Source organism: Erythrolamprus reginae, chromosome 1, assembly GCF_031021105.1.
Source record: "Erythrolamprus reginae isolate rEryReg1 chromosome 1, rEryReg1.hap1, whole genome shotgun sequence".
In the NCBI taxonomy this organism is placed as follows: Eukaryota; Metazoa; Chordata; class Lepidosauria; order Squamata; family Dipsadidae; genus Erythrolamprus; species Erythrolamprus reginae.
Genome location: NC_091950.1, coordinates 19,570,003 through 19,595,793, shown reverse-complemented (window position 1 = coordinate 19,595,793; position 25,791 = coordinate 19,570,003). Strand labels below are relative to the sequence as shown.

At 44.6% G+C, this 25,791-nt stretch overlaps 1 protein-coding gene across 4 annotated transcripts in view; it reads right to left on the bottom strand.

The window, feature by feature from the left end:
• Positions 1-285: 285 nt before the first annotated feature.
• GATAD2A (GATA zinc finger domain containing 2A) overlaps positions 286-25,791 on the bottom strand; it is a 160,048-nt gene continuing 134,542 nt past the window's right edge. For all 4 annotated transcript variants that reach the window (XM_070746378.1, XM_070746362.1, XM_070746352.1 and 1 more), the window contains exons 6-12: positions 23,211-23,303; positions 20,915-21,046; positions 16,396-16,560; positions 13,829-14,111; positions 10,274-10,566; positions 6,575-6,758; positions 286-3,404 (exon numbers count right to left, since the gene is read on the bottom strand). In XM_070746378.1, coding sequence (XP_070602479.1) covers positions 3,271-3,404; positions 6,575-6,758; positions 10,274-10,566; positions 13,829-14,111; positions 16,396-16,560; positions 20,915-21,046; positions 23,211-23,303 — 1,284 coding nt within the window. In that variant the 3' untranslated portion in view covers positions 286-3,270. The remainder of the gene's footprint in view (positions 3,405-6,574; positions 6,759-10,273; positions 10,567-13,828; positions 14,112-16,395; positions 16,561-20,914; positions 21,047-23,210; positions 23,304-25,791) is intronic.

Below are 25,791 nucleotides of genomic sequence, written 5' to 3'. Positions count from 1 at the left end.
GGCAAACAAATCTTAAACCCCAGGTTTGTGTCTCAAAAAGTTTGTATGATGAGGCGTTTGTAAGACGAGGTATCACTGTATTTCAAATTTCCTCAATATTAAATGAATATCAAAATCTTTTTCTTAAGACGTCATCACAGAAGGTTACTGCTTGTTTTCTAGAACACCCTAGCCACCTTTTGATACCGATTTGATACCCGGGGTATTGAAGTTCTAATTCTCCCAAATAACGACTTATCAAAGTCTGATAATTCGACCCGAGACTTAAAAGATCCAACACAGAAATTGCTTCAAGTTAAAGATTTATTTTTCTGGACCTCCAAAATTTCCTGGACAATTCCAACCCCGATCAAAAAGAGATTTCTGACATGGCTGGGGGGGGTTTTCATCTTTTTTTTAAAAAAAAAAGTGATGGCTTTTTGGAAACACGTTCGCAAACTGTTGGTCAAACTGCTCCAGCTTTAAAACTTCACGTGGATGAACCTATCCTTCCTGATTTGTAAGTTAATCCAGCCCCTACACAAAAAGCAAGGCTAGAATTTCAGAAATGCAAACCTCGACTTGCATCAGATCTAAGGCAGACCAATGATGCAAATGTGAAAAAAAAAACCAACGCCAGAGAAATTGAACATGTCTACACTACAGCTTCATACCAGTTTTAAGTCTACTTGAACCATCAGAGAAGTCTTGGAGTTAATCTGGAAATGAGATAGGTTCTTTAGGAGAATGGAACTCAAATTGTTTATACTGGTGCAGAATTCTATATAGAACTGAAGTGCAAGAGAGAGGGAAAGAACAACAACGGTATTAAGGTATCTTAACTTTGGGTAGAAAATCAACAAGAATGCTTTTAAAGCCTACTAAATTCAAACAGAGGTGAGGATGAGAGAGTAAAGCAATAGTTTTGATGTACAAGAAAAAGCGGGCCCCACCACAAACACTGAAATTCGTTGTACAAAAAAATTAAAATCCTATAACGCTTGCTATCCACCAGAACTTTAAAACATTATTATCTAAATATTCTCAAGCTTACAGAAAAGTAAAAATGGGGGAATTGGGAAGAACTTTTTTTTTATTAAAACGCAAGAGCTGTCATTGGAACGGGAGCCCTTCCTGATACAGTAACATCTGTAGGTCTGTTCTTAAATTAGGCATCTCACTTGTAGCTAACAAAATACCAGACCTCAAAAAAGGTTTGCCTGCACACAGTATTAATCCCCTCCCACCCGGCTTTATATAGTCTTATATATATATTTATATATATTTATATTTATATATGCATTTATTTATATATAATTTTTTTTTTTTTTGCAACAAACTCTTATATCAGCACTAGATCTAGTACCAATACGCTAGTATGAATAGGTAATAGAAAGGTCTGTACTTCTGCCTCTACTATCAAATTTTTCTTTAAAAAAATGGCATCAAAGGGAAAAAAAATAAGACTATGACACCCCCCCCCCCCAATTTTACTGAATTTGGCAGGGGGCATGGGAAGAGGAAGTGCAGTTTAAAGCCAACATTAGTCAAGATGCTAGAGTTAAAACTCGGTGACATTTCTAAGGATGGGATTGAACATACTACAGACAGCAGCTTTTTGCGCCCGTGTTGTGCTTATAAAGCCGGAGACCCCGTGGGTTTGTCTCCTCCCCTGCTACACTAGGTACCCTCTGTTTATGCCACTGGCTGGGAATTATGGGAGCTCAGTCCAACACGTAGGGAGGGCACCAGTAATATAATGGTTCACCTATGGCGAGGCTGTTTTCTTTTACCCCCACAACAATTGGTAGGAAGAGAGATATGGACTTTTGTCTGGTGGTGTTGTTTTTATTTATTTCTTATTTTTTTTAAAACACAAAAAAAATGTACTTCTCTGGTCCCTTCTGCTCCACATGACTAAATTGCAGACTGTTCTTAAGACAGCCAAGTAAAAACCTTTCTAAGGGAAAAAAAAGGAAAAGGGGAAGGGAGATTCAATCAGATGCTGCTTTTTTTTTTTCTTTGCAGAGGGAAAAAACATTTTTTTCATCTCCACCCAGCTCATTTTTCTCTTTGGGAGCATCAGACTTATTTTTTCTTTTCATATTTTTTTTTCTTAAAAAAAAACCACCCCGACAACAACCCAAAAAACAACCACCTGTTCATTCGTTTCCGATTGAGGAGATTCAATAGAGCTGTTTTATATAAACTGTCCAGTAATTCTTTCAACCAGCAAAGGTCCAGAGCAGAACATCTGTCTGAAACAAAATTCTATTTATTTAAAAAAAAAAAAAAAAAAAGACCCCGGAAACAAGAAGATGCCCATCCTGTGTTCAGTTGCTCCATTTCTTCTGGTGGTGGCAAGTCCGTCTTGCATTTTGCTCGTAGTATAAGTTATTACTGGGTTAAAGATAAAACTAAAGGAAACCTCCAAACCAAAACACCAAGCTCCTGCTTTTATCCTTTGGAATCGAGCCTCCTCGGGAATTACAGTGGGGTTTGGAGAAAACAAGGCCGTGAGTTGAAAGTGGTCCATATTTCTGGGGTTCCCCTCCACCCCAAATGTCGCCAGCTCCCACACTCCTGCTTTCTACGAACGGGAGAAGTACATCCTTGGTCGCAAAGGGCCACTGTATGATCAACCAAAGTAAACTTCAGCTAAGGAAAACTTTTTTTTGTTTTTAAAAAAAGAGATGGTATGTAAGAAAGGAAGAAGGGATTGAGACCGAAAGCAATCGAGCCGTCAAAACGCTTTGCACGAGTCCTTGTTCCATCTAGTGCTGATCAAAAAAAAAAAAGAGAGAGAAAATAATAATAACAACCCCCAAACTAAAAGAGACAAAATACACAGAGGAAACAATAATATTAAATCGAGATTCTCCCCAGAGATGGTCTCAACCATCGGACCGGGGGAAAAAAAAAAGTTTGCAAGAACTTGGTAGCCTAAATGTTCACTACCACCCTTTTTCAACGTCCATTCTATCCAGCAGGAAGCAAATTAGACTCTGATGCAACTGGCATAATATATATATATATATATATATATATATGTAAAAATTACAAATTATATATATATATATAAAAATACTTTCCGGCAAACCTCATGGGCAGATCCAGTTAGACTTGAAAGCGGCTTTCCCACTGCGTGGAGAGATTTCGTAGGGAAGGATGGCAGAATCGAAAGGAAGAGGAGAAGGGGGGAAAAAAAAAACCAAGGAGATGTAATAGACAAAAAAAAAAACCACTTTTTTTTTTCTTGGAAGTCTTCCACTCGGGGCGGAGGTTCCTGCGTTATTTCCATGTGGCTGATTGAGGGATGGACCGTGGAGGAATCATATCCAAGAGATATTCGCGCTGGCGGTCTACAGCCGAGGAGGTGGTTTTGTGCACGGTGAGACCAGGGTTAACGAAGTTCAACGTCCCTCCTGGAGAAAAGGAACAACAAAGGGGGCATTGAAATAAGCTATGAAGGGATAAACTAATACAGTGATACCTCGTCTTACAAACGCCTCGTCATACAAACTTTTTGAGATACAAACCAGGGGTTTAAGATTTTTTTGCCTCTTCTTACAAACTATTTTCACCTTACAAACCCACTGCCGCCGCTGGGATGCCCCGCCTCCGGACTTCCGTTGCCAGCGAAGCACCTGTTTTTGCACTGCTGAGATTCCCCTGAGGCTCCCCTCCATGGGAAACCCCACTTCCGTGTTTTTGTGATGCTGCAGGGGAATCCCAGCAGGGGAATCCCAGCATCGCAAAAACGAGCGCTTCGCTGGCAACGGAAGTCCGGAGGTGGGGTTTCCCATGGAGGGGAGTCTCATGGGAATCCCTTCGGCTGGCAAAAAGGGTGAATTTTGGGCTTGCACGCATTAATCACTTTTCCATTGATTCCTATGGGAAACATTGTTTCGTCTTACAAACTTTTCACCTTAAGAACCTCGTCCCAGAACCAATTAAGTTTGTAAGACAAGGTATCACAGTAGTATTGTCTAGGAGAGCATTCCTCAAATATAGTAACTTGAAAATGGGTGGACTTCAACTCCCAGAATTCCCCAGCCAGCATGGCTGGCTGAGGAATTCTGGGACTTGGAGTCCACTCATCTTCAAGCTGCCAAGATTAAGAAACATTGATCTAGACCAGTGGTTCTCAACCTTTCTAATGCTGCTACTCTTTAATACAGTTCCTCGGGTTGTGCTGACCCGCAACCATAAGTCTAGCGCCAAATGTCCCAACAGAGCAGATTGGCAGGATTGTAAAAATATGGATTGTAGGCCCTGCGTGCTCACCGTTCTAGTGGCAAAATGGTCAAATGCAGGCCATATGCTTTTGACCCCCTCCTATTAATTAAGGATGGAAATGGGAGCAAGAGGCAAACTATCCTTATTTTCAATTGTCTCCAAGTAAGCTATTTTGGGGGGTCATTTTAAAGTGATGGTGAAAACCATTTGTCTCCCTGATGCTTAAGTCCCACTGTAAAAAACGCTGAAAATGTAGAACTTCCATTTATGTAGGACTTCAAATACAGGTAAGTTCTTGACTTACAACCCTTCGTTCAGTGACCAAAGTTACAATTACTAACTTAATAACTGCAAGTGTTTCATTTAAGAACGGGGGGGGGGGGGGCAAAAAAGGAACAAAGTTGCTTTTGGGCTCAATCGAGGTCATGAGTCCAGGACTACCATAATAAATGTGAATTTGAATAATAATTTATTTATTTATTAGATTTGTATGCCGGCCCTCTCCGTAGACTCGGGGCGGCTCACAGCATACAATAAGACAATTCACAACAAATCTAATAAATTTAAAAAACATTAAAAAACCCCATTATTAAATCGGTCATACACACAGTCACACCATACATAAATTATATAGGCCCGGGGGAGGGAGGGGGAATGCCTCAATTCCCCCATGCCTGACGGCAGACGTGAGTTTTAAGGAGTTTACGGAAGGCAAGGAGGGTGGGGGCAGCTGGTTCCAGAGGGTCGGGGCCACCACAGAGAAGGCTCTTCCCCTGGGACCCGCCAGACGACATTGTTTAGTCGACGGGACCCGGAGAAGGCCAACTCTGTGGGACCTAATCGGTCACTGGGATTAATAACAATAATAACAATAACAACAACAACGATGATGGTGAAATCTGATCAGTTTGTTCAATTGCCCTCTCCAGAGATAAATATAAATATTGGAACACTGAGAGTATATCTCCCCTTGTCCTTCTTTTCAGGGATAAAATACTCCCAGTTCACTCGTGCCTGTCGGCCGTCAGAGAGTTGGTCGCGAAGGCAGCATGAGTCTCCGCCTACCCGCCAGGACACCGCCATTAAAGTTCTTTTACCCTCTGCATATGCACAAAGCCTTCACGACCGGCTCTCCGACAACTGACAGACACAAGTGAACTAGAAGCATTTCTTTATTTATTACACTTCTATGCCGCCCTTCTTGAAGCGACTCAGAGCAGCGTACAACATTGTAAATACAAACGATATATGTGAAGAAATCTATTTTTTTAAAAAAAAAAAAAGACATATACAAATACACGCATTCCGCCCCATCTCAAAACAAAGAGAGGGGTATTTATCGCATGATCCCAGAGTGGGTTTCGTTGTTGTCAGAAAGAACCTAGAAAAACATACCACTTTTGGACTTTTAACAATAAGTAATATAAATTAAACAGACCCAAGATTTTATAATCTGTAGCTCTAAAGAGAGTCACCAAAAGGACACTGGTATTTCCCAATATCCCTGAGTTGGCTCAGAATCGATATGCAGGTAGTTCTTGACTTATAACAGTTCATTTAACAATATGAAAAAAAAAATGACTTATGGGTCATCCCCACCACCGTTGTAGCATCCCCATGGTTACATGATCAAAATCCAGATGTTAGTATTTATGATGGTTGCAGTGTCCTTGGATCATGTGATCAGCTTTTCTGACCTTCTGATGGGCAAAGTCAAAAGCGAAGCTGGATTCACTTTAACAACCATTTATTTATTTATTCAATTTTTATGCCACCCTTCTCCTTAGACTCAGGGCGGCTTACAACATGTTAGCAATAGCACCTTTTAACAGAGCCAGCCTATTGCCCCCACAATCCGGGTCCTCATTTTACCCATCTCGGAAGGATGGAAGGCTGAGTCAACCTTGAGCCGGTGATGAGATTTGAACTGCTGACCTGCAGATCTACAGTCAGCTTCAGTGGCCTGCAGTACAGGACTCTACCTGCTGCGCCACCCTGGCCCATGTTGTTAACAATTGATTTAACAACTTAACAATTGGACTGTGGCACAAAAAGGCCGTAAAGCGAGGCAAAACTCACTTCAACCAATGTCTTGCTTAGCAAGAGAAATTTGGGCGTCGTAAGTTGAGGACTACCTTTAATATTTCACGATAGCGGAGAAAGGCCTTAGCATAACTTATATTAGCTTTGAAAGAGCGAATGCACCAAGGAGAAAAGAAGAGAAATAAAGAGAAAACACCCTTTTCACCAAGAGATGGGGAGGTTTTTTCCACCCCTTTCAGAAAGAATGCTGGCCGGGCAAGGGAGCGCGGCCAGCGGCGATAAAGACAAGAGGTCTCGAGAGCGATTCATCTACCTGCGTTGACGGTTGTCTTCTTCCAAGTGTAAGCACCTCCTTTGCCGATGGGTCTCTGAGCACGCTTACCTTGCCTGCCACCAAGTACGGCCACACCGGAGGCGTTCTGCAACTTGGGCGACTGGCTAAATGCATGCAAGACTCCGCGAGGGGTGCTGGCACTTCGGGGCAGCTGGCTGGAGGCCTGAACAATGACCCAAGACAAGGAAGAGAAAATAAACCATGAAATTCAAGGGCTGGGAAGGAGTTCAAGGGTAGAATCAAATTCTTGGAATCATATAGAGCAGTGTTTCCCAACCGTGGCAACTTGAAGATATCTGGACTTCAACTCCCAGAATTCCCCAGCCAGGGAATTTGCTGGCTGGGGAATTCTGGGAATTGAAGTCCAGATATCTTCAAGTTGCCAATAATAATAATAATAATAATAATAATAATAATAATAATAATAATAATAATAACAACAACAACAACAACAACAACAACAACAACAACTATTATTTATTGGATTTGTACGCCGCCCCTCTCTGCAGACTCGGGGCGGCTAACAACAATAATAAACACAACATGTACAATCCAATAATAAAAAATAACTAAAAACCCCTATTATAAAACCAAACATACACACAAACATACCATGCATGACTTGTAATGGCCTAGGGGGAAGGAATATCTCAACTCCCCCATGCCTGGCGGTATAAATGAGTCTTGAGTAGTTTACGAAAGACAGGGAGGGTGGGGGCAGTTCTAATCTCCGGGGGGAGTTGGTTCCAGAGGGCCGGGGCCGCCACAGAGAAGGCTCTTCCCCTGGGGCCCGCCAAACGACATTGTTTAGTCGACGGGACCCGGAGAAGGCCAACTCTTATCGGTCGCTGGGATTCGTGCGGTAGCAGCCGGTTCTGGAGGTAATCTGGTCCAATGCCATGTAGGGTTTTAAAGGTCATGACCAACACTTTGAATTGTGACCGGAAACTGATCGGCAGCCAATGCAAGCCACGGAGTGTTGAAGAAACGTGGGCGAATCTTGGAAGCCCCATGATGGCTCTCGCGGCTGCGCTCTGCACACCCATAATTCAATGCACGGGGAGGGCAAAAACAGCTTCCTCCACCTCCCGTATGCCTTCTGGAGGCAGGAAACAACTTCTGGTGGGCCCAGTAGGCTTGTGTTTTGCCCTCCCCTGGCTCCAAAGGCTTCCCTGGAGCTGGGGGAGGATAAAAACGTCCTCTCCCTCCCTCCAGAAGATCTCTGGAAGCCAAAAACACCCTCCCAGAGCCTCTGTGTGAGCCCAAAATCAGCTGGCCAACACACACATGCACATTGGAGCTAAGCTAGGGCAACGGCTCGCGTGCCACCTGTGGCACCCATACCATAGGTTCGCCATCACTAATATAGAGCAGTTATTTCCCAAGCTTGGGGAACTTCTAAGGCAGGGGTTCCCAAACTTTTTACACCTGGGGCCAGTTCACTGTGCCTTGGACTGTTGGAGGGCCGGACTATTAAAAAAAACTATGAACAAATCCCTATGCACACTGCACATACCTTATTTTAAAGTAAAAAACAAAATGGGAATGTACTATTTAGAGGAGGGGGGAATGAATCTGAAATTCATATATGTTTATGTTTTGTTTTTAAGTTTCTTTTGTTAACATCTGATTGTAGGTTTTCTTGGCTTATAGAAAAATGTATAAAGAAAGAAGGAAGCACTTTGGCATAATGGTTAATACGTTAGAAATATAATTGGTGTACTTTTTGAAGGAACATTAAGGAGGAAATTTAATTAAAAGAAAATGAATGCAACTGGATGACAAAATTAGAAAAAAAACTTTTGCAACTTTTTTGATGATTGATATTAGTTACTAACAAAATACCGCATTTTATTCATAGAAAATTAGATGGAACACTGTGTTGTGTCACTCACCCGCGGGCCGGATAAATGGCCTCAGCGGGCTGCATACGGCCCACGGGCCGTAGTTTGGGGACCACTGTTCTAAGGTATGTGGACTTCAATTTCCAGAGTCGAAGCTTTGCGGGGTGGGGAATTCTGGGAGCTGAAGTCCACGCATCTCAAAAGTTCCTAAGTTTGGAAAACACTGTGGTCTGATCAGAATAGAGTTGAAAGGGACCTCGGAGGATGTCCACTAGTCCAACCCCCTGGCCAAGGAGGAGACCCTATACCCGTGATCAGTGAAGGGCTGCAAAAATTTTTTACTATTACACTGTGGGTGTGGCTTATTGTGCGGGTGTGGCTTGATGGTCATGTGACCAGGTAGGAGTGGCTTGCCAGCCATGTGACCAGATGGGGGGGTGACTTGACAATCATGTGACCGGGGGTGGCTTAAAGATCATGTGACTGGGTGGCAGTGGCTTACTGGCCAAGGTAAGTTTTCAAATAGGGGCTTGGACTCTCTTTCAGTTGATTAAGTCACATTATTTGAATATCCACAAAAAGGACAAATGATAGACAGCATTATTTGTTGAGGAGCACAGTAACATTTTAAGGTTCAGTACGATAACAGATTAGGCAAGTAGCTCAATTTTCTTTAATTTTATCCAGTTCTAGACAATGATTAAAATGATTTAAGTGTTTATGGGTCAAAACATACTATTTAATTATTTCCCAAAGGATCATACTAAGCTACTAGAGAAATAAGGACAATTAAACAATGATTAAGTATTCAATAAATAGTGCATAAACTTACTATCCCCATTGCATCGCCCCCCTGTGGCGGCAGCAGCCCATTACTGCCCGTGATGACGAACCTAGGGCACATGTGCCACAGGTGGCATGCGAAGCCATATGGGAAGGCATGCGAGTCTTGGTCCTGTGTCAGCTCCAACGCACCAGCTGATTTTCGGCCTTTGCAAAGACCGTTTCGTCCTCTGGACATTTCAGGGAAGCTTCCTTGAATCCCCGGAGGCAAAAGAATCGCCCAACTCCCCTACCAGCAGTGGTGGGTTCATACCGAAGTGGCTCAATAGCATTTAGGCTTATATACCACTACTACCACTACCTCCGGAACCGCCTGCTACCGCACGAATCCCAGCGACCGATAAGGTCCCACAGAGTTGGCCTTCCCCGGGTCCCGTTGACTAAACAATGTCGTTTGGCGGGCCCCAGGGGAAGAGCCTTCTCTGTGGTGGCCCCAGCCCTCTGGAACCAACTCCCCCCCGGAGATTAGAACTGCCCCCACCCTTCCTGTCTTTCGTAAACTACTCAAGACACATTTATACCGCCAGGCATGGGGGAGTTGAGATAGCCCTTCCCCCTAGGCCATTACAAGTTATGCATGGTATGTTTGTGTGTATGTTTGGTTTTATAATAAGGGTTTTTAGTTGTTTTTTATTATTGGATTGTACATGTTGTGTTTATTATTGTTGTTAGCCACCCCGAGTCTGCGGAGAGGGGCGGCATACAAATCCAATAAATAATAATAATAATAATAATAATAATAATAATAATAATTATTATTATTATTATTATTATTATTATTATTCTCTAAGCGGTTCGCAGAGTCGGCCTATTGCCCCCAACAACCTGGGTCCTCATTTTACCCACCTTGGAAAGATGGAAGGCTGAGTCAACCTTGAGCTGGTGAGGGTTGAACTGCAGGCTGTTGGAACAAGTAGCCTGCAGTACTGCATTCCAACCACTATGCGCCACCCCAGTTCATGTAAGCTGAGGACTTCCTGTATCCACCTACCTGCTTGAGCGAGTGATGCTGCTGAGCTATCTGTTCCGGCTTGCTCTGAATCGGGGAGGCGGCCTGTTGCAATATCCGCTGCTCGATCTCCTGCTCCTGTTGCAAGGCCTTCACAAAGGCGGCCTTCAGCCGGCTCGTGTGCTCGGCCTTCAGCGCCTTCTTCTGATTGGAGGACATGCACGTCTCGCACATGATGGAGCCGCTCTTCTCCTCCCTCCAGCGACAGGTGAAGTCCGTCTTGCACTGGACGCAGGTGTAGGGCTCCTGCGAGGAGGGGCTGATGGAGACTTTCCCTGCGCAAGAGACAAAGAGGTCAACCAGGGGCTTCCAACCTCTAAAGAGGGCCAGGAAAAAGCTAGCAAGGAGTGGAAGGAATTAAGGGTAGGATGGTCATCTTCTCTATCTGCACCTCTATCACTGTCTGGCTCGGTTCTGCAACCCAACAAGACCGACACAGACTTCAGAGGATGATCAGAAATGCAAAAAACCCACCCCAATTACGGCCAACCCGTCTTCCATTGAGGACCTGTGTACTGCACAAGTCAAAAAAATATTTATTGACCCCTCACATCCTGGACCCATCTCCTCCCACTTATGATTGTATGACTGTAACTTGTTGCTTGTATCAAGATTTTAATTAATATTGATTGTTTCCTGATTGCTTATTTGACCCCTATGACAATCATGAAGTGGTGTTGTCCCTCATGATTCTTGACAAATGTATCTTTTTTTTAATGTACACTGAGAGCATATGCACCAAAGACAAATTCCTTGTCTGTCCAATCACACTTGGTCAATAAAGAATTCAATTCAATTCCTCAAGTCAATTTAACAGTTCAATGCACCAGAGTTGCGTTTTAGAAGACTGGGAGCCACCCTGGAAGCAACAGAGGTTTACAAAGAAAAGTTCTAACACAGCAAGTAGAGTTGAATCAAGGGCTTCTTGGTGGCTTCTTTAAAAACACCTCTGCAAGCCAAAAAAATGTCTCACCCAAAATAACCCAGAAAACAAACAGATCATATTCCCTCTTTAAGGCAAACATATTTCTAATCCATCAATTAAAATTTCAGCTGGTGGGGTCTAGCAGAAAAGCCTTGTTTTTTAAATTTTAATTGATGACCAGATTATTTACGTGACTGTCTCCTGCCTCATATGCCCCAGCGACCGGTCAGATCCCACAGGGTCGGCTTTTTCCAGGTCCCGTCAGGCTAGCAGTGCCAGCTGGAGGGGCCGCGGGGGTGGGCCTTCTCTATGGGAGCTCTGGAACCAAGTCCGTCCCCCCCCTCCGGATATTTACACTGCCCCCACAGTCCTGGCCTACTGAAAGGCCTTAAAAACATGGCTTTCGCAGCAGGTCAGGGGCTGTTGAGAAACAACATCTTGCTCCGGAGGCTATTTATGAATGAATGATAGATGAGTGTTTTTATTTGGGGTTTTAAAAAACTTTGTACAGTGATCCCTCTTTTTTCAGGGGGGATGCGTTCCAAGACCACCCGTGAAAAACGAATTTCCGTGAAATAGAGGAAATATATTTTTTAATGTATTTAACCTTTTAAAATGCACCCTAAACAGTCATTCTATAATAGAAACATAGAAACATAGAAGACTGACGGCAGAAAAAGACCTCATGGTCCATCTAGTCTGCCCTTATACTATTTCCTGTATTTTTATCTTACAGTGGATATATGTTTATCCCAGGCATGTTTAAATTCAGTTACTGTGGATTTACCAACCACGTCTGCTGGAAGTTTGTTCCAAGGATCTACTACTCTTTCAGTGAAATAGTATTTTCTCACGTTGCTTTTTATCTTTCCCCCAATATTTCTCAGCTGGAACTACATGTGATATCCTACCAGTTTCTTTAATAGAGGACAGTAGTACTGTAGAAGAAGTTTATGGATTTTTAATGGATTTATATTGTTCAATGGATTTAAGCCCCCTTTGAAAACCCGTGAAGTAGCGAATCTGGAAAAGATGAACCGCGAAGTAACGAGGGATTACTGTATTTCTGTTTTTAACCTTGTATACCGCCCTGAGTCTGTCAGAAGAAGGCTGGCCTATAAATTGAATGAATGAATGAATGAATGAATGAATAAATAAATAAATAAATGACAGACAGACAGACAGATACTGTAGATAGATATTGAGAGCAGACAGTTAAGGTATTCTAAAAATTGCTTTTCCAATCCTAGAGCCCCCCAGAGAAGCTATCAACCTCTATCAACCTCTATTCAACATGACTAAAAATCAAGCATGATGGGAACTGAAGTCCAGCAGCAGCTGACAACTCTAAGCAATGTACATCTCAGCTTTGTTTCTCTGTAGGTGGCCGTCAATAGTGCTAGGACTACAGTTCCCAGAGTTCTAAATTTGAAAGGCTTCAACGTTTGGCCCAGGGGTCTGCAACCCATGACTCTGGAGCCACATGTGGCTCTTTCATCCCTCTCCTGCCGCTGTCACTCAAAATATGCACCACAACCACCAATGTGCAACGCCTGCCAGCACGCAATTTAGAGAGATTTTTGAACCATCTCCCCCCCCCCCAAGAATTCAACATTTTTGTTGCATGCGGGGGGAAAAAATTGTTCTCTCTGTAGCAGTTCACTGATTTCACAAATGCAACACTGTAGTTTTTTGCTCCCACTTAGGACTGTATGACTGGAACTTGTTGCTTGCATCCTAAGATTTTTTATTAATATTGATTAATTTCTTCATTGTTTATTTGACCCCTATGACAATCATTAAGTGTTGTACCACATGATTCTTGACAAATGTCTCTTTTTCTTTTATGTACGCTGAGAGCATCTGCACCAAGACAAATTCCTTGTGTGTCCAATCACACTTGGCCAATAAAATTCTATTCTATTCTATTTTTTATACATAGCATAAAGGTAAAAAAACAATACGTCAAAGCTCCGCCCATGGAATTCCCTATTGGGATTCCCCACCTCCTTTCCAGCCTCCAGATTGGCCGAAAACGCTGCCGCCAATCGCAAAAATGGCGCTCTGCTGGTTGGCGCTGCCCGGCTGTAACTTTCTGAAACAGCCGGGCGCTTCTTGGCGGCCTCCGGAGCCTGAACCCGAAAAGTTCGGGTTCGGGAGAACTCTGAGAAGCCCCCAGGCTGTTTCAGAAGGTGACAGTCAGGCGGCGGCGCTTCTTGGTGGCCTCCCGAACCCGAACCCAAAAAGTTCGGGTTCGGGAGAACGCCGAGAAGCCCCCTGGCTGTTTTAAAAGGTGACAGCTGGGCGGTGGCACCCAGCAGAGCGCCATTTTGCGATCTGCGGTGGGTTTGTAAGCTGGAAAAAGTTCGTAAGAAGAGGCAAAAAATTTCCGAACCCTGGGTTCATATCTCGAGATGTTCATATCATGAGGGGTTCGTATCACGAGATACCACTGTATATGCAGCGTTATCTTCATTTTATATGTCAAAAGGGTTTTGGGGCTCCCTGTGTTTTCTTTTCTGTGGGAAATGGGTCCAAATGGCTCTTTTAGAGTGTTTAAGGTTCCCGACCCCCGGTTTGGCCCCTTAACAGCTTTTCCTCCTCCTCCTCACCTTGAGCTTCTAGTAGGTTCTGCACCACTTCTTCCAACCCAACCAGGTAGATGAACTCATTATTAGCCGCACTGGGCAGGAAGTTCATTTCGGGAGCCGGCGGTTTGGGTGGAGGGATTTCCAGCAGGGTTTTCTCCAGCTGTTTCCGCAATGCCAACTTAGCAGCTGCTTGCCGGCTGGCAGGAGAGTCGTTCGAATTGACGATGGAAGCGATGCTGGTGGCGGTCGAAGCGTTTACCTGGGCGGATGTCCCAGCTGCCCCTTTCAATGAATTTGGGGAGGCCTGGGAAATGAAGCGGGGGGAGGCGGGGAGAGAAAAATATTTCTTATAAGCATCCAATCCCATCAAAAGTCTTTCTTATAAAATTTTATATCTAGTTATACATATTTTAACTGCGGCCAGGATAATATATGCGCAAAATTGGAAAGGGGAGAATATCCCCAAAGAGGAAGAAGTTATTACAAAAATATTAGATTGCGCTGAAATGGATAGGATGACAAGACGCTTAAATGATCAAGAAGATACGGAATTTTATGATACATGGAACAAAGTTTATATATGGATAAATAAGAAGAAACAGTAGAAGGTTAAGATAAAAATTAAATAAATGAGTAAATTGTTTTGGCAAAGATAAGATTTATGTGTTATAACAGAATTAGTTAGAATATGTTTGTTTTAGAAATATATTAGAATCAGTTTACATATGAAGAATTATTATGAGATGAATCTTGAATTTATATTAGAATTAGTTTAAATATGAAAAATTATAATGAGAAGTTTAACAAATTATTTCTTAACATTTATAATAATGAATTGTATTTAAATGTGTATTCTTTTTTCTGTATTCAAATTTATACTTTTGAGATAAGCGGGGAAATATAACCCCACTTTTGTGTTAAATGTATGTGTGTCTGTTCGTCTATTTTATGAAAATTAATTAAAAAAAATTTTTTTTTTAAAAGTCTTTCTTATAAGCATCCAATCCCAATCAAACTCAAAAGAAAGCAGGGATCTATGGGGAAGGTGGGAGTCTTCTCGGGGGAGCAAACGGAATCCAAGACTTTCTGCGCACAAGCGGAGACAAAGTCACAAATGGAAAATCTGGCTCTTTCAAAATTACAGGTAGCCCTTGAATTGGATGTTGCAATAGGATTGAAAAAAAGTGATTTATGACCGCTGCAGCATCCCCATGGTTACATGATCTAAATCTGGATGCTTGGCAACTGGGTTCATATTTATGACCATTGCAGTGTCCTGGAGTCATGTTCGGATATGCCCATGTCTCTCCAGCACTCCGCGAGTTGCATTGACTACCGATTGGTCTCCAAATGCAATTCAAAGTGTTGGTTCTGACCTATAAAGCCGTACAAGGCAACGGACCATATTACCTATGGGACCGTCTCTTGCCTCACAAATACCAGCGGCTGCTTAGGTTCCAGAGTCAGCCTTCTCCAGGTCCCGTCAGCTAGGCAATGTCGCCTGACGGGGCCTAGAGGAAGAGCCTTCTCTGTAGCGGCCCCGGCCCTATGGAGTCAACTTCCTCCAGAGATTCGTACTGCCCCCACTCTCCTGGCCTTCCGCAAGGCCCTTAAAACCCATCTTTGCCAAGAGGCCTGGGGCCGTTGAGTTTTAACATCAAGCCCCGACCGATGACCGAATGTATATGTATGATAAGATGAATGTGGGTGCTTGATTTTAAAATTAGGGTTTTTAGGATATTTTTAAGTTTAGTTTTCTACATGTTTTGTATTTACCTTTGCTGTGACCCGCCCTGAGTCTAAGGAGAAGGACGGCTCAGAAATCTAATTAAAGTTTCTGTCCCTCCTCTATCTCTCCTGAGCTCCATTTCCCCTTACAGAGGGGAACATATGTGGGTATAGTATGTATGTATGTATATATGTATGTATGTATGTATGTATGTATGTATTTATTTATTTATTTATTTAGTCAGTCATGTTTCTGTAGTGTATATTAGAGGTGGTGACCCTTTGAGGGCCGTATGCAATGAATTTTCATTTTAATGTATGCCGATTAACGTACATTCAAAGTGACAATAAAGTTATACCAAGTCATCTTTCTAAGGAGATAAAATTAGACCGTTGAGTTATGAAAAGACCCTACAAGCATCCTCCTACAGCTAGTCCTTGACTTACAACCACAACTGAGCCCAAAATTTCCATTGCTAAGCCAGACAATTGTTAAGCTATCTATTCTGCATTGTTTTTTAAAGCGAATCTGGCTTTCCCCATTGTCAGAAGTTCTGTAGGAAGGTTACAAATGACAATCCCAGGATTGTGGGATGCTGCAACCATACATGCTGGTTGCCAAGAATCTGAAGTTTGATCACCTGACTGCCGGGATTCTTCAACGGGTCATAAATTGAGACACCATTTTTTCCCCTGGTGCTGTTGCAACTTCAAACGGTCATTAAACAAAACAGGTGTAAGTTGAGGACTACCTGTGTATAGGCGAGGACGGCATGCATGTTTCCGACTGGGCCATTTGCTCTTTCTGAACTGACGTCGGGAGGAAAGGAGGCTTAAGGGCAACCCGGCTGCCTGCTTACCTGTGGGATGTTGACCAAAAGGCTCGCATTCGGGACATTGGCGACGCGGATGAGGCCCTGCTGTATGATCCGCTGGCCCTGGATTTGCACGCTGGGAACGGAAGCCCGTGGAGCTAGGAGCAGTGGAGGAGGCCCCGAGCTGGAGTGCGGGCGGATGTTGTGGATCTGGTGGGGAGACACAGAGATGGACTGATACGGATGGATACACGGGAGGACCAGATAGGACGAGGTCGGGAAAAAAGGGAAGGGAGAAGGAAGGCCAAGCAAGGGGGAAGGGGAAGGGGGGGATGGTAACAACAAGATGTCGTGGGAGCAATGCGAAAAGGGGGAGGAAGGAAAGTAAGAAGGAACAACTATTAGTTTATTCTTATTTTTTTAATCAAGAAATAGGACTACAGTGATCCCTCTTTTTTCAGGGGGGATGCGTTCCAAGACCACCCGTGAAAAACGAATTTCCGTGAAGTAGAGGAAATATATTTTTTAATGTATTTAATGAGTATTTGGACTTTTAAAAAGCCACCCTTTGCATTAAAGTCATTCTATAATGTTTCTCAGCTGGAACTACAGTAATACCTCGTCTTACGAACTTAATTGGTTCTGGAAGTAGGTTCGTAAGGTGAAAAGTTTGTAAGACGAAACATTGTTTCCCATAGGAAACAATATAAAAGCGATTAATGCGTGCAAAGGGGGGGGGAAATCACAAAATGGTGCTCCGCTGGGCGCCGCCGCCTGGCTGTCACCTTCTGAAACAGCCGGGGGGCTTCTCGGTGTTCTCCCGAACGCCGAATCCAGAAGTTCGGGTTCTGGTGGCCGCCGAGAAGCGACCGGCTGTTTCAGAAAGTTACAGCTGGGCGCCGCCGCCCAGCTGAGAGTCGTTTTTGCAATCAGCGGCGGAGTTTTCGGCCTCCAGGAAGGACGTCTTCGTGACGTCAAAGCTCCGCCCATGGAATTACCTATTGGGATTCCCCACCTCCTTTCCAGCCTCCAGATTGGCCAAAAACGCCGCCACCGATTGCAAAAACGGTACTCCGCTGGGTGCCGCCGCCCGGCTGTAACCTTCTGAAACAGCCAGGTGCTTCTCGGCGGCCTCCGGAACCTGAACCCTAACTTCCGGATTCGGCGTTCAGGAGAACGCCGAGAAGCCCCCCGGCTGTTTCAGAAGGTGACAGCCAGGCTGCGGCGCTTCTCGGTGGCCTCCTGAACCCCAACCCGAAACGTTTGGGTTCGGATGAATGCCGAGAAGCCCCCCGGCTGTTTTAAAAGGTGACAGCCGGGCGGTGGCGTCCAGCGGAGCGCCATTTTGCGATCTGCGATGGGTTCGTAAGCCGAAAAAAGTTCGTAAGAAGGGGCAAAAAATTTCCGAACCCCGGGTTTATATCACGAGGGGTTCGTATAACGAGGTACCACTGTACTTGATATCCTACCAGTTTCTTTAATAGAGGACAGTGGTACTGTAGAAGAATTTTATGAATTTTTAACGAATTTAAGCCCCCTTTGAAAACCCATGAAGTAGCGAATCCACAAAAGATGAACCGTGAAGTAGCGAAGGATTACTGTACTCCCAAAGCTAACAGAATGTAACTTTATTTTCAGAATGGCTGGAAGATTTTTCAGGATGCTAACAGGGAGTGCTTTTCTGTTTCACTCAGATAATCAAATAATTTAACATAAACCTGAAAAAATAAGCTTCATAAACACGCTTCAATTTGCACCCCTTTCTTCAGCACAATTTTAACTCCACGTGGTTGCTAAATGAATGTTTGCTAGCCAATGAATGTTTGCCTGTAATGAATAGGCCTGAATTGCAGAAAGGCTGGGGGAAATTTAAGAGCAAGTGTATAATGGAAGCAAAGCAGGCGTGAGACCAAATGGCTCGACAACAGTGGCAGGGGCGCCAAAGCAAGGATGTGTAACGTTGTGTATGCGTTGTTGGGAATATGAATGGGTTTGTACGTTTGCAGGCAGGCAAAACCATGCTGTTGACTGAAAACACAAATTATTTGCAGTAAATATTAGACAAAAGTGTGGATCTGATCATTAATGTGTCAAAAGTCCAAGGCAGTCGTGTTTGACAGGGATGGCAAAGAGTAGATAAATGACAAGAAAACTAGAAAAGATGAATTTTAAGATGTACAGTGATCCCTCTATTATCGCGAGGGTTCCGTTCCAAGACCCCTCGTGATAATCGATTTTTCGCGATGTAGGGTTGCGGAAGTAAAAACACCATCTGCGCATGCGCGCCCTTTTTTCTATGGCCGCGCATGCGTAGATGGTGGAGTTTGCGTTCCCCGCCGCCCACGCAAAGGGGAAACCCCGATTCGGCTCCTTGCTGCTGCTGCGCTACCGAGCAGATCAGCTGCTGGGCGGCCGAAGAAACCTTCCCTGGGTCTTCCCCCTCTTGCTGGCGGGCGGGCAAGTGGCGGGCATCAGCGAGGAGCCGGGGTTTCCCCTTTGCGTGGGCGGCCGGGAAGACCCAGGTTGGGGGTTCGGGGGGGGGTGTGCTGGGAAGCCCCCCAGGCCGGCTGCGACCTTTTAAAACAGCCGCGCCGCTTCCCAGCTGACTCCCGAAGCCAAACCCGGAAGTGGTTTTTTTTAAAATTAATATTTTTTTAAAAATCGCGATATAGCGTTTCGCGAAGATCGAGATCGCGAAATTCGAGGGATCACTGTACTGGGAGAAAGCTGGTGAGTAGTATATGGTAATTCTCTTGGTTAAAAGATGCAACAATGGATACACATACAACCAATTTTGTCTCCTCTTGCTCAAGCAGGAGGACCCTTCCCCTGTGATGGCAAACCTATGGCACATGTGCCAAAGGTGGCACATAGAGCTCTTTCTGTGGCATGTGTGTCGATGCCAATTGCTCTTCTTGTTTCTCAATCCAGACAAGATGGAGTGGCTGTGGGTTTTACCTCCCAAGGACAATTCCATCTGTCCGTCCATTACCCTGGGGGGGGGGGAATTATTGCCCCCCTCAGACAGGGTTTGCAACTTGGGCGTCCTCCTCGATCCACAGCTAACATTGGAACACCATCTTTCGGCTGTGGCGAGGAGGGCGTTTGCCCAGGTTCGCCTGGTGCACCAGTTGCGGCCCTATTTGGACAGGGGGTCATTGCTCACAGTCGCTCATGCCCTTATCACCTCGAGGTTTGATTACTGCAACGCTCTCTACATGGAGCTATCGTGGAGCGTTTCCTCAACACTCCGTGGCCTGCACTGGCCTGCACTTGAATTTCCGGTCACAATTCAAAGTGTTGGTAATGTTGGTAATGACCTTTAAAGCCCTACATGGCATTGGACCAGAATACCTCCGGAACCGCCTTCTACCGCACTAATCCCAGCGGCCGATAAGGTCCCACAGAGTTGGCCTTCTCCGGGTCCCGTCGACCAAACAATGCCGTTTGGCGGGCCCCAGGGGAAGAGCCTTCTCTGTGGTGGCTCCGACCCTCTGGAACCAACTCCCCCTAGAGATTAGAACGGCCCCCACCCTCCTTGTCTTTTGCAAGTTACTTAAGACCCACCTATATTGCCAGGCATCGGGGAACTAAGACATCTCCCCCAGGCTTATTATATTTCATGTTTGATGTGTATGTGCTGTATGGTTTTTTTTAATTGTTGAGGTTTTTTATATATTTTATTAAGATTTGTTCCATTGTTATACTGTTTTTATTACTGTTGTGAGCCGCCCCGAGTCGTCGGAGGGGGGCGGCATACAAATCTAATAAATTGAAAATTGAATTGAATTGGTGTCCACATGCCCACTGGCCAGCTGGCCTTCAGGTGTCCGGTGCTCTGGCGCAGACGCATGTTCTGGTTTGGGCACTCGGTGCCGAAAAGCTTCACCATCACCACCCAACCACATTTCAGAAAAATGGGCATCCAATCTCTCCTTAAAAACGTCTAGCGGTGGAGGTCCTGTAGCTATGCCATTCCATTGAAGAGACACCCAAACTCCATCGTCCACGCCATATTCCTGTTTCTCAACCTTAAGATGCACGGACTCCAACTCCCAAAGTTACCTAGCCACAGAGGTGGGCTGCTAAGGTGGAAGGGCGATGTGTGCTTGCCCCCGTGGCTCTGAGTGCTAGCGGAGTCCAGTGCAATTCTGCTACTGCACCTGTGCACGGTTTCACTACCTGCCCAGGTGCAGTAGCAGAATTGCGCTGGACTCCACTGGCACTCAGAACCACGGGGGCGAACACACGTCACTGTTTCAACGTAGCAGCCCCCCTCTGCTAAACCACTAAGATTGGCTGGAGAATTTTGGGAGTTGAAGTCCATGCATCTTTTAATTTGCCAAGGATTTAGGATTCCGACAGTAAACACAACCAGTTATTGGACCCGACATGGCCTCCATCTTGCCCAGTATAACCCAGCCAGAAGGTTACATTTTCTGGGGTTACAGTCAGAAAGGGATTTTTCCCAGCTAGGCAAAGATAATCAGGGGGAGGAAAGGTGAGGTGTGGGGGAAGGAAAAACAAACAAACAAAAAGAATAAAAGGAACAGCCATAACTTACCTGTGCTCCTCGGACAAGAGGTGGCATGACTATTTGCGAGTTCTGTTGAGAGCCCAGCTTTGAAGATGTCTGCTGCCCACCCCGGATCAGAGGAGGAGGAATGACAGTCCCAGGAATACGTGAAGAAGCGTTCTGTTTTGGGACGGAGGGAGGGAGGGGGTGGGTTGAGGAGGACAGGGAGTAAAGAGGGGGGAAAATGTTTTTGCTTTGTAACTGCAGGCCATCAAAGATCCATCAAGGGCAATCATTCATTCATTCATTCATTCATTCATTCATTCATTCATTCATTCATTCATTCATTCATTGTATTTATATGCAGCTCACTCCAAAACAGACTCAGGGTGGCTAACAGCAGTCATAAATATAATAGTAATAAAAAGAGCAATAAAATACAACAATAAAATCTACAATGTGATAAAAACTATAATACTGTATAATAAAAATATAATTAAAAAAACCCATACATACACACTAAAACCATACATCAATCCTAATTCCAGGCATGCCGGAAAAGCCAGGTCTTAACGGCTTTCCGGAAGACCGGTAGGGAGGAGATAGTGCGGATCTCTGGGGGCAATTGATTCCACAGGGTTGGAGCCACCACAGAGAAGGCGCTTTCCGGAGATCCCGCCCAGCAACATTTGTTTGGTGGATGGGACCTGGAGAAGGCAGACTCTGTGGGCCCTTACTGGCAGCGAGGCAGTGGGCCTTCTCCGGGTCCCGCAAATTAACAATGTTGTTTGGTGGGACCCAGGGAAGAGCCTTCTCTGTGGCGGGCCCGACCCTCTGGAACCAACTCCCCGCAGAGATTAGAATAGCCCCCACCCTCCTTGTCTTTCGTAAGCTCCTTAAAACCCACCTCTGTCGTCAGGCATGGGGGAACTGAGATATTCTTTCCTCCTAGGCTTCTACAATTTATGCATGGTATGTTTGTATGTATGATTGGTTTTTATAACAAGGGTTTTTAGCTGTTTAACTATTGGATTGTCACATGCTGTTTTTACCACTGTTGTTAGCCGCCCCGAGTCCACGGAGAGGGGCGGCATACAAATCCAATAAATGAATGAATGAATGAATAAATAAATAAATAAGGGAGGAGGTGGTCCCGTAAATAGTCTGGCCCTGAGCCATTTAGGGCTTTAAAAGTAATAACCAATTCCTTGAATTGCATTTGGAGACCGACTCGAACGCTCTTCAATTCTCTCCCTTGTGCTCATAAAACCAACGTCTTAATACAGCTTTGAGAGCCAGTTTGGTGTAGTGGTTGAGATACCAGGCAAAAAACCCCAAACCCCTGGAGATTGTGAGTTTTAATTTTGCCCTCAGGCACAAAGCCAGCTGAAAACCAGTGTTTATTTCCAATTTTCAGCAAAAATGCCCCATGGCAAACCATGAGTCTGCTTAACAGTGTTTCCCTTTATGACTGAGGCAAAAAAAACCCAAAAGTCACAAAATCAGATTGGGTAACTCGATGTACAACTGTCAAAACCTATGACAATAATTGGGAGGTCCATCACGGTTGTAAATTGAGGATCACCTGTATTGAAGCAGCCTATAAGACTGAATTCATTAACAAAGACCTTTCTTACGTCCTGTTGTGGTTAGCTCTGGCCTTGCTCCTGCCCCAAGGACTGTGGATGTGGGGGAGACATCCACATGCTGCAGGCCTGTTTTGCCCCCGGTGGAATCTGCTGATGAAGGCTCCTCTGACCAAGAAGACATGAGTGACAGGGAGGAGGAGAGTGTGGCAGACAGCTCAGAAGGAGATCAATTATCTCGCTCCTCCTTGGATTCGGAACAAGAGTTAATGATACAGCCACGCATGCGGAGAGCGATGCATAGGCAGCAACAACTGAGAGATTACTATCAAAGAAAATGAGGCCACCTGTGGTTGGGTGGGGCTGTGGTAATGAGTGAGGCTGCTATAAATAGCAGCCTGTGGGTTTGGCCATTGTGGAGGATTATCTGATCATTGTGTTTCGTGCCTGCCTTACTGACGTCAACCTTTGTGTGCTGATTTCCCCCCGCTTTGAAACCAAACCAGAGCAAAGTGTGTTTCACTTTGTGAAAGAAGAAGGACTGTGAATTGCCTCACAGCTGCAAGCTAAGTATCACAGAACTGATAAGGGACTTGTACAAATTACCAGTTGCTATACAAACAGAGGGCTTAGTTTATTTGAATTTTTGGTATAAAGAACATTGTTTTGACTTTTCAAACGTGTGTGTGTCTGAAATTTGTATCTGTGAATTTTCGGGAGGATTCTACCAGAGACCTCGACAGAACACGTCCTCTCACCTGTAGAAGGGCTGACTTGCTGGATGCAATGGTCTGTGTTCCCCGCACTAGTGGGGGTGGTGTTGCTACGGCATTTCCTGAGGAACCAGCAGGCTGTGAAACAGACAAGCACACAAAGAGAGGTATTAGAACAGAAGCAGACTATTCCGAAGGGTTCTCCATTTATGGGCAGAGAGTTTTCAACTGCCAAAAATGCCTGTATTTTTTTGGGTTGCACAACTTTAGCCCAGTTTTCAAGGAGCAGAGGGGAGAAGTAGAGGAATGATGGCATTTTACTTCCTGGAAGAAGGCTGCTTTCATTTACATCAGTGGTTCTCAACCTGGGGGTCGGGACCCCTTTGGGGGGGGTCGAATGAGCATTTCACAGGGGTCGCCCAACACAAATTTCCCATGGTTTATTTATTTATTTATTGGATTTGTATGCCGCCCCTCTCTGTGGACTCGGGGCGGCTAACAACAGTGACAAAAAACAGAATGTAAAAATCCAATGCTACAACAGCTAAAAACCCTTGTTATAAAACCAATCATACATACAAACATACCATGCATAAATTGTAGAAGCCTAGGGGGGGAAATTGTCTTAATTCCCCCAAGCCTGACGGCAGAGGTGGGTTTTGAGGAGCTTACGAAAGGCAAGGAGGGTGGGGGCTATTCTAATCTCTGGGGGGGAGTTGGTTCCAGAGGGTTGGGGCCGCCACAGAGAAGGCTCTTCCCCTGGGCCCCGCCAACCGACATTGTTTAGTTGACGGGACCCGGAGAAGGCCAACTCTGTGGGACCTAACTGGTCGCTGGGATTCGTGCGGCAGAAGGCGGTCCCTGAGATGGTGTTAGGAACTAAAGCATCTGCCTCCAAATAGAATAGCAAAGATGTTTCCTAACATGTCACCAAAATGTTGGAAATGTAAGCGAGAAAATAGGTTCGTTTTACCATCAGTGGTGGACTTGCTACAAAACTAGGTCATATTGGAATACAATAGAAAAGTGGATAAAGGAAATTACATTACAGGACATAAAGAAAACACCTGAATTCTTTTTATTAGGTATAACAAATCAAAAACATAAAAAGGATACTTTTTAAAAAAATTATTCATATTCTGACAGCAGCTAGAATTGTGTTCGCACAAAATTGGAAAGGGGAAGATATCCCCAAGGAAGATGAGGTAATAAGAAAAATTATGGAATGTGCCGAGATGGACATGATGACAAGGCGGTTAAACAATCATGAAGAATCGGAATTTTATGATATATGGAAAAAATTGTATACATGTTTAAATAAAAGGGGAAAAATTAGATTTAAATGATTTGGAATTATATTGAAGTATTAGAATTAGTCATATTTTATCATTTTTATAGGTTGCGATCAATTTCCGGTCACAATTCAAAGTGTTGGTTATGACCTTTAAAGCCCTTCATGGCACTGGACCAGAATATCTCCGAGACCGCCTGCTGCCGCACGAATCCCAGCGACCGATTAGGTCCCACAGAGTGGGCCTTCTCCGGGTCCCGTCAACTAAACAATGTCGGTTGGCGGGCCCCAGGGGAAGAGCCTTCTCTGTGGCGGCCCCGACCCTCTGGAACCAATTCCCCCCGGAGATTAGAACTGCCCCTACTCTCCTTGCCTTTCGTAAGCTCCTTAAGACCCACCTTTGTCGTCAGGCATGGGGGAACTGAGACATCTCCCCCGGGCATATACAATTTATGAATGGTATGTCTGTATGTATGTTTGTTTAGAAAATGGGGTTTTTAAAATATTTTAAAAGTGTAATTTAGATTTGTTGTAAATTGTTTCACTTTGTTGTGAGCCGCCCCGAGTCTGCGGAGAGGGGCGGCATACAAATCTATATAATAAATAAATAATGATAAATAAAATAAAATAAAAACAAAAATTCTTCTTTTCATTTTATATCAATTTCAAATGTTATCAGTGAATTTTTTTTTCTGTATTAGATAGACTTCAAAAATAAGTGGGGTGATGGCAACCCCAAATATACGTTAAATGTATGTATGTCCATGTTTGTCTTTTTATGAAAAATTTAATAAAGTTTAATTTTTTTAAAAAAAGGAACTAAAGCAGGGGTGGGCAATTAATTTTGCCATGGACCCGCATGAGTGGACCCCGACCTCCGCGGGCCGGTCACAGACACTTCATTCCAGACTGACCTCTCCAGCCACGGTTAAATGCACCGGGGAAAGGTGGGAGGAAGGATGTTCCAGCCCAGCCATCCTTTACAAGCCACACTCATGGGATTAGCAACTCCAGGAAAACCACGTTGCTGCAGCATCCCACAAAGACCAGCCCCACAGCCAAAGAGGGGTGCATCCTGCCTAGTTTGGAAAAGAGCACCGGGGCGCCTGCAAACTCGAAGCCGGCACTGAGCGCCGCCCACGCTTCCTGCTCCGGGCCCGCTTTCGCTCTCCCTCCGCCGCTGTAGTTCTGCAGCAGCCTGACTGTGCTCCAGAGTGGGACAGACTACATCTCCCAGAAAGCCCTGCGCATTCCGCCCCTTTACACGTGTTCGTCTCTCAGCCAGGCCTGGTCGGCTTCCCAGGGGCCTTCTGGGAGTTGGAGTCTGTCCTTCTT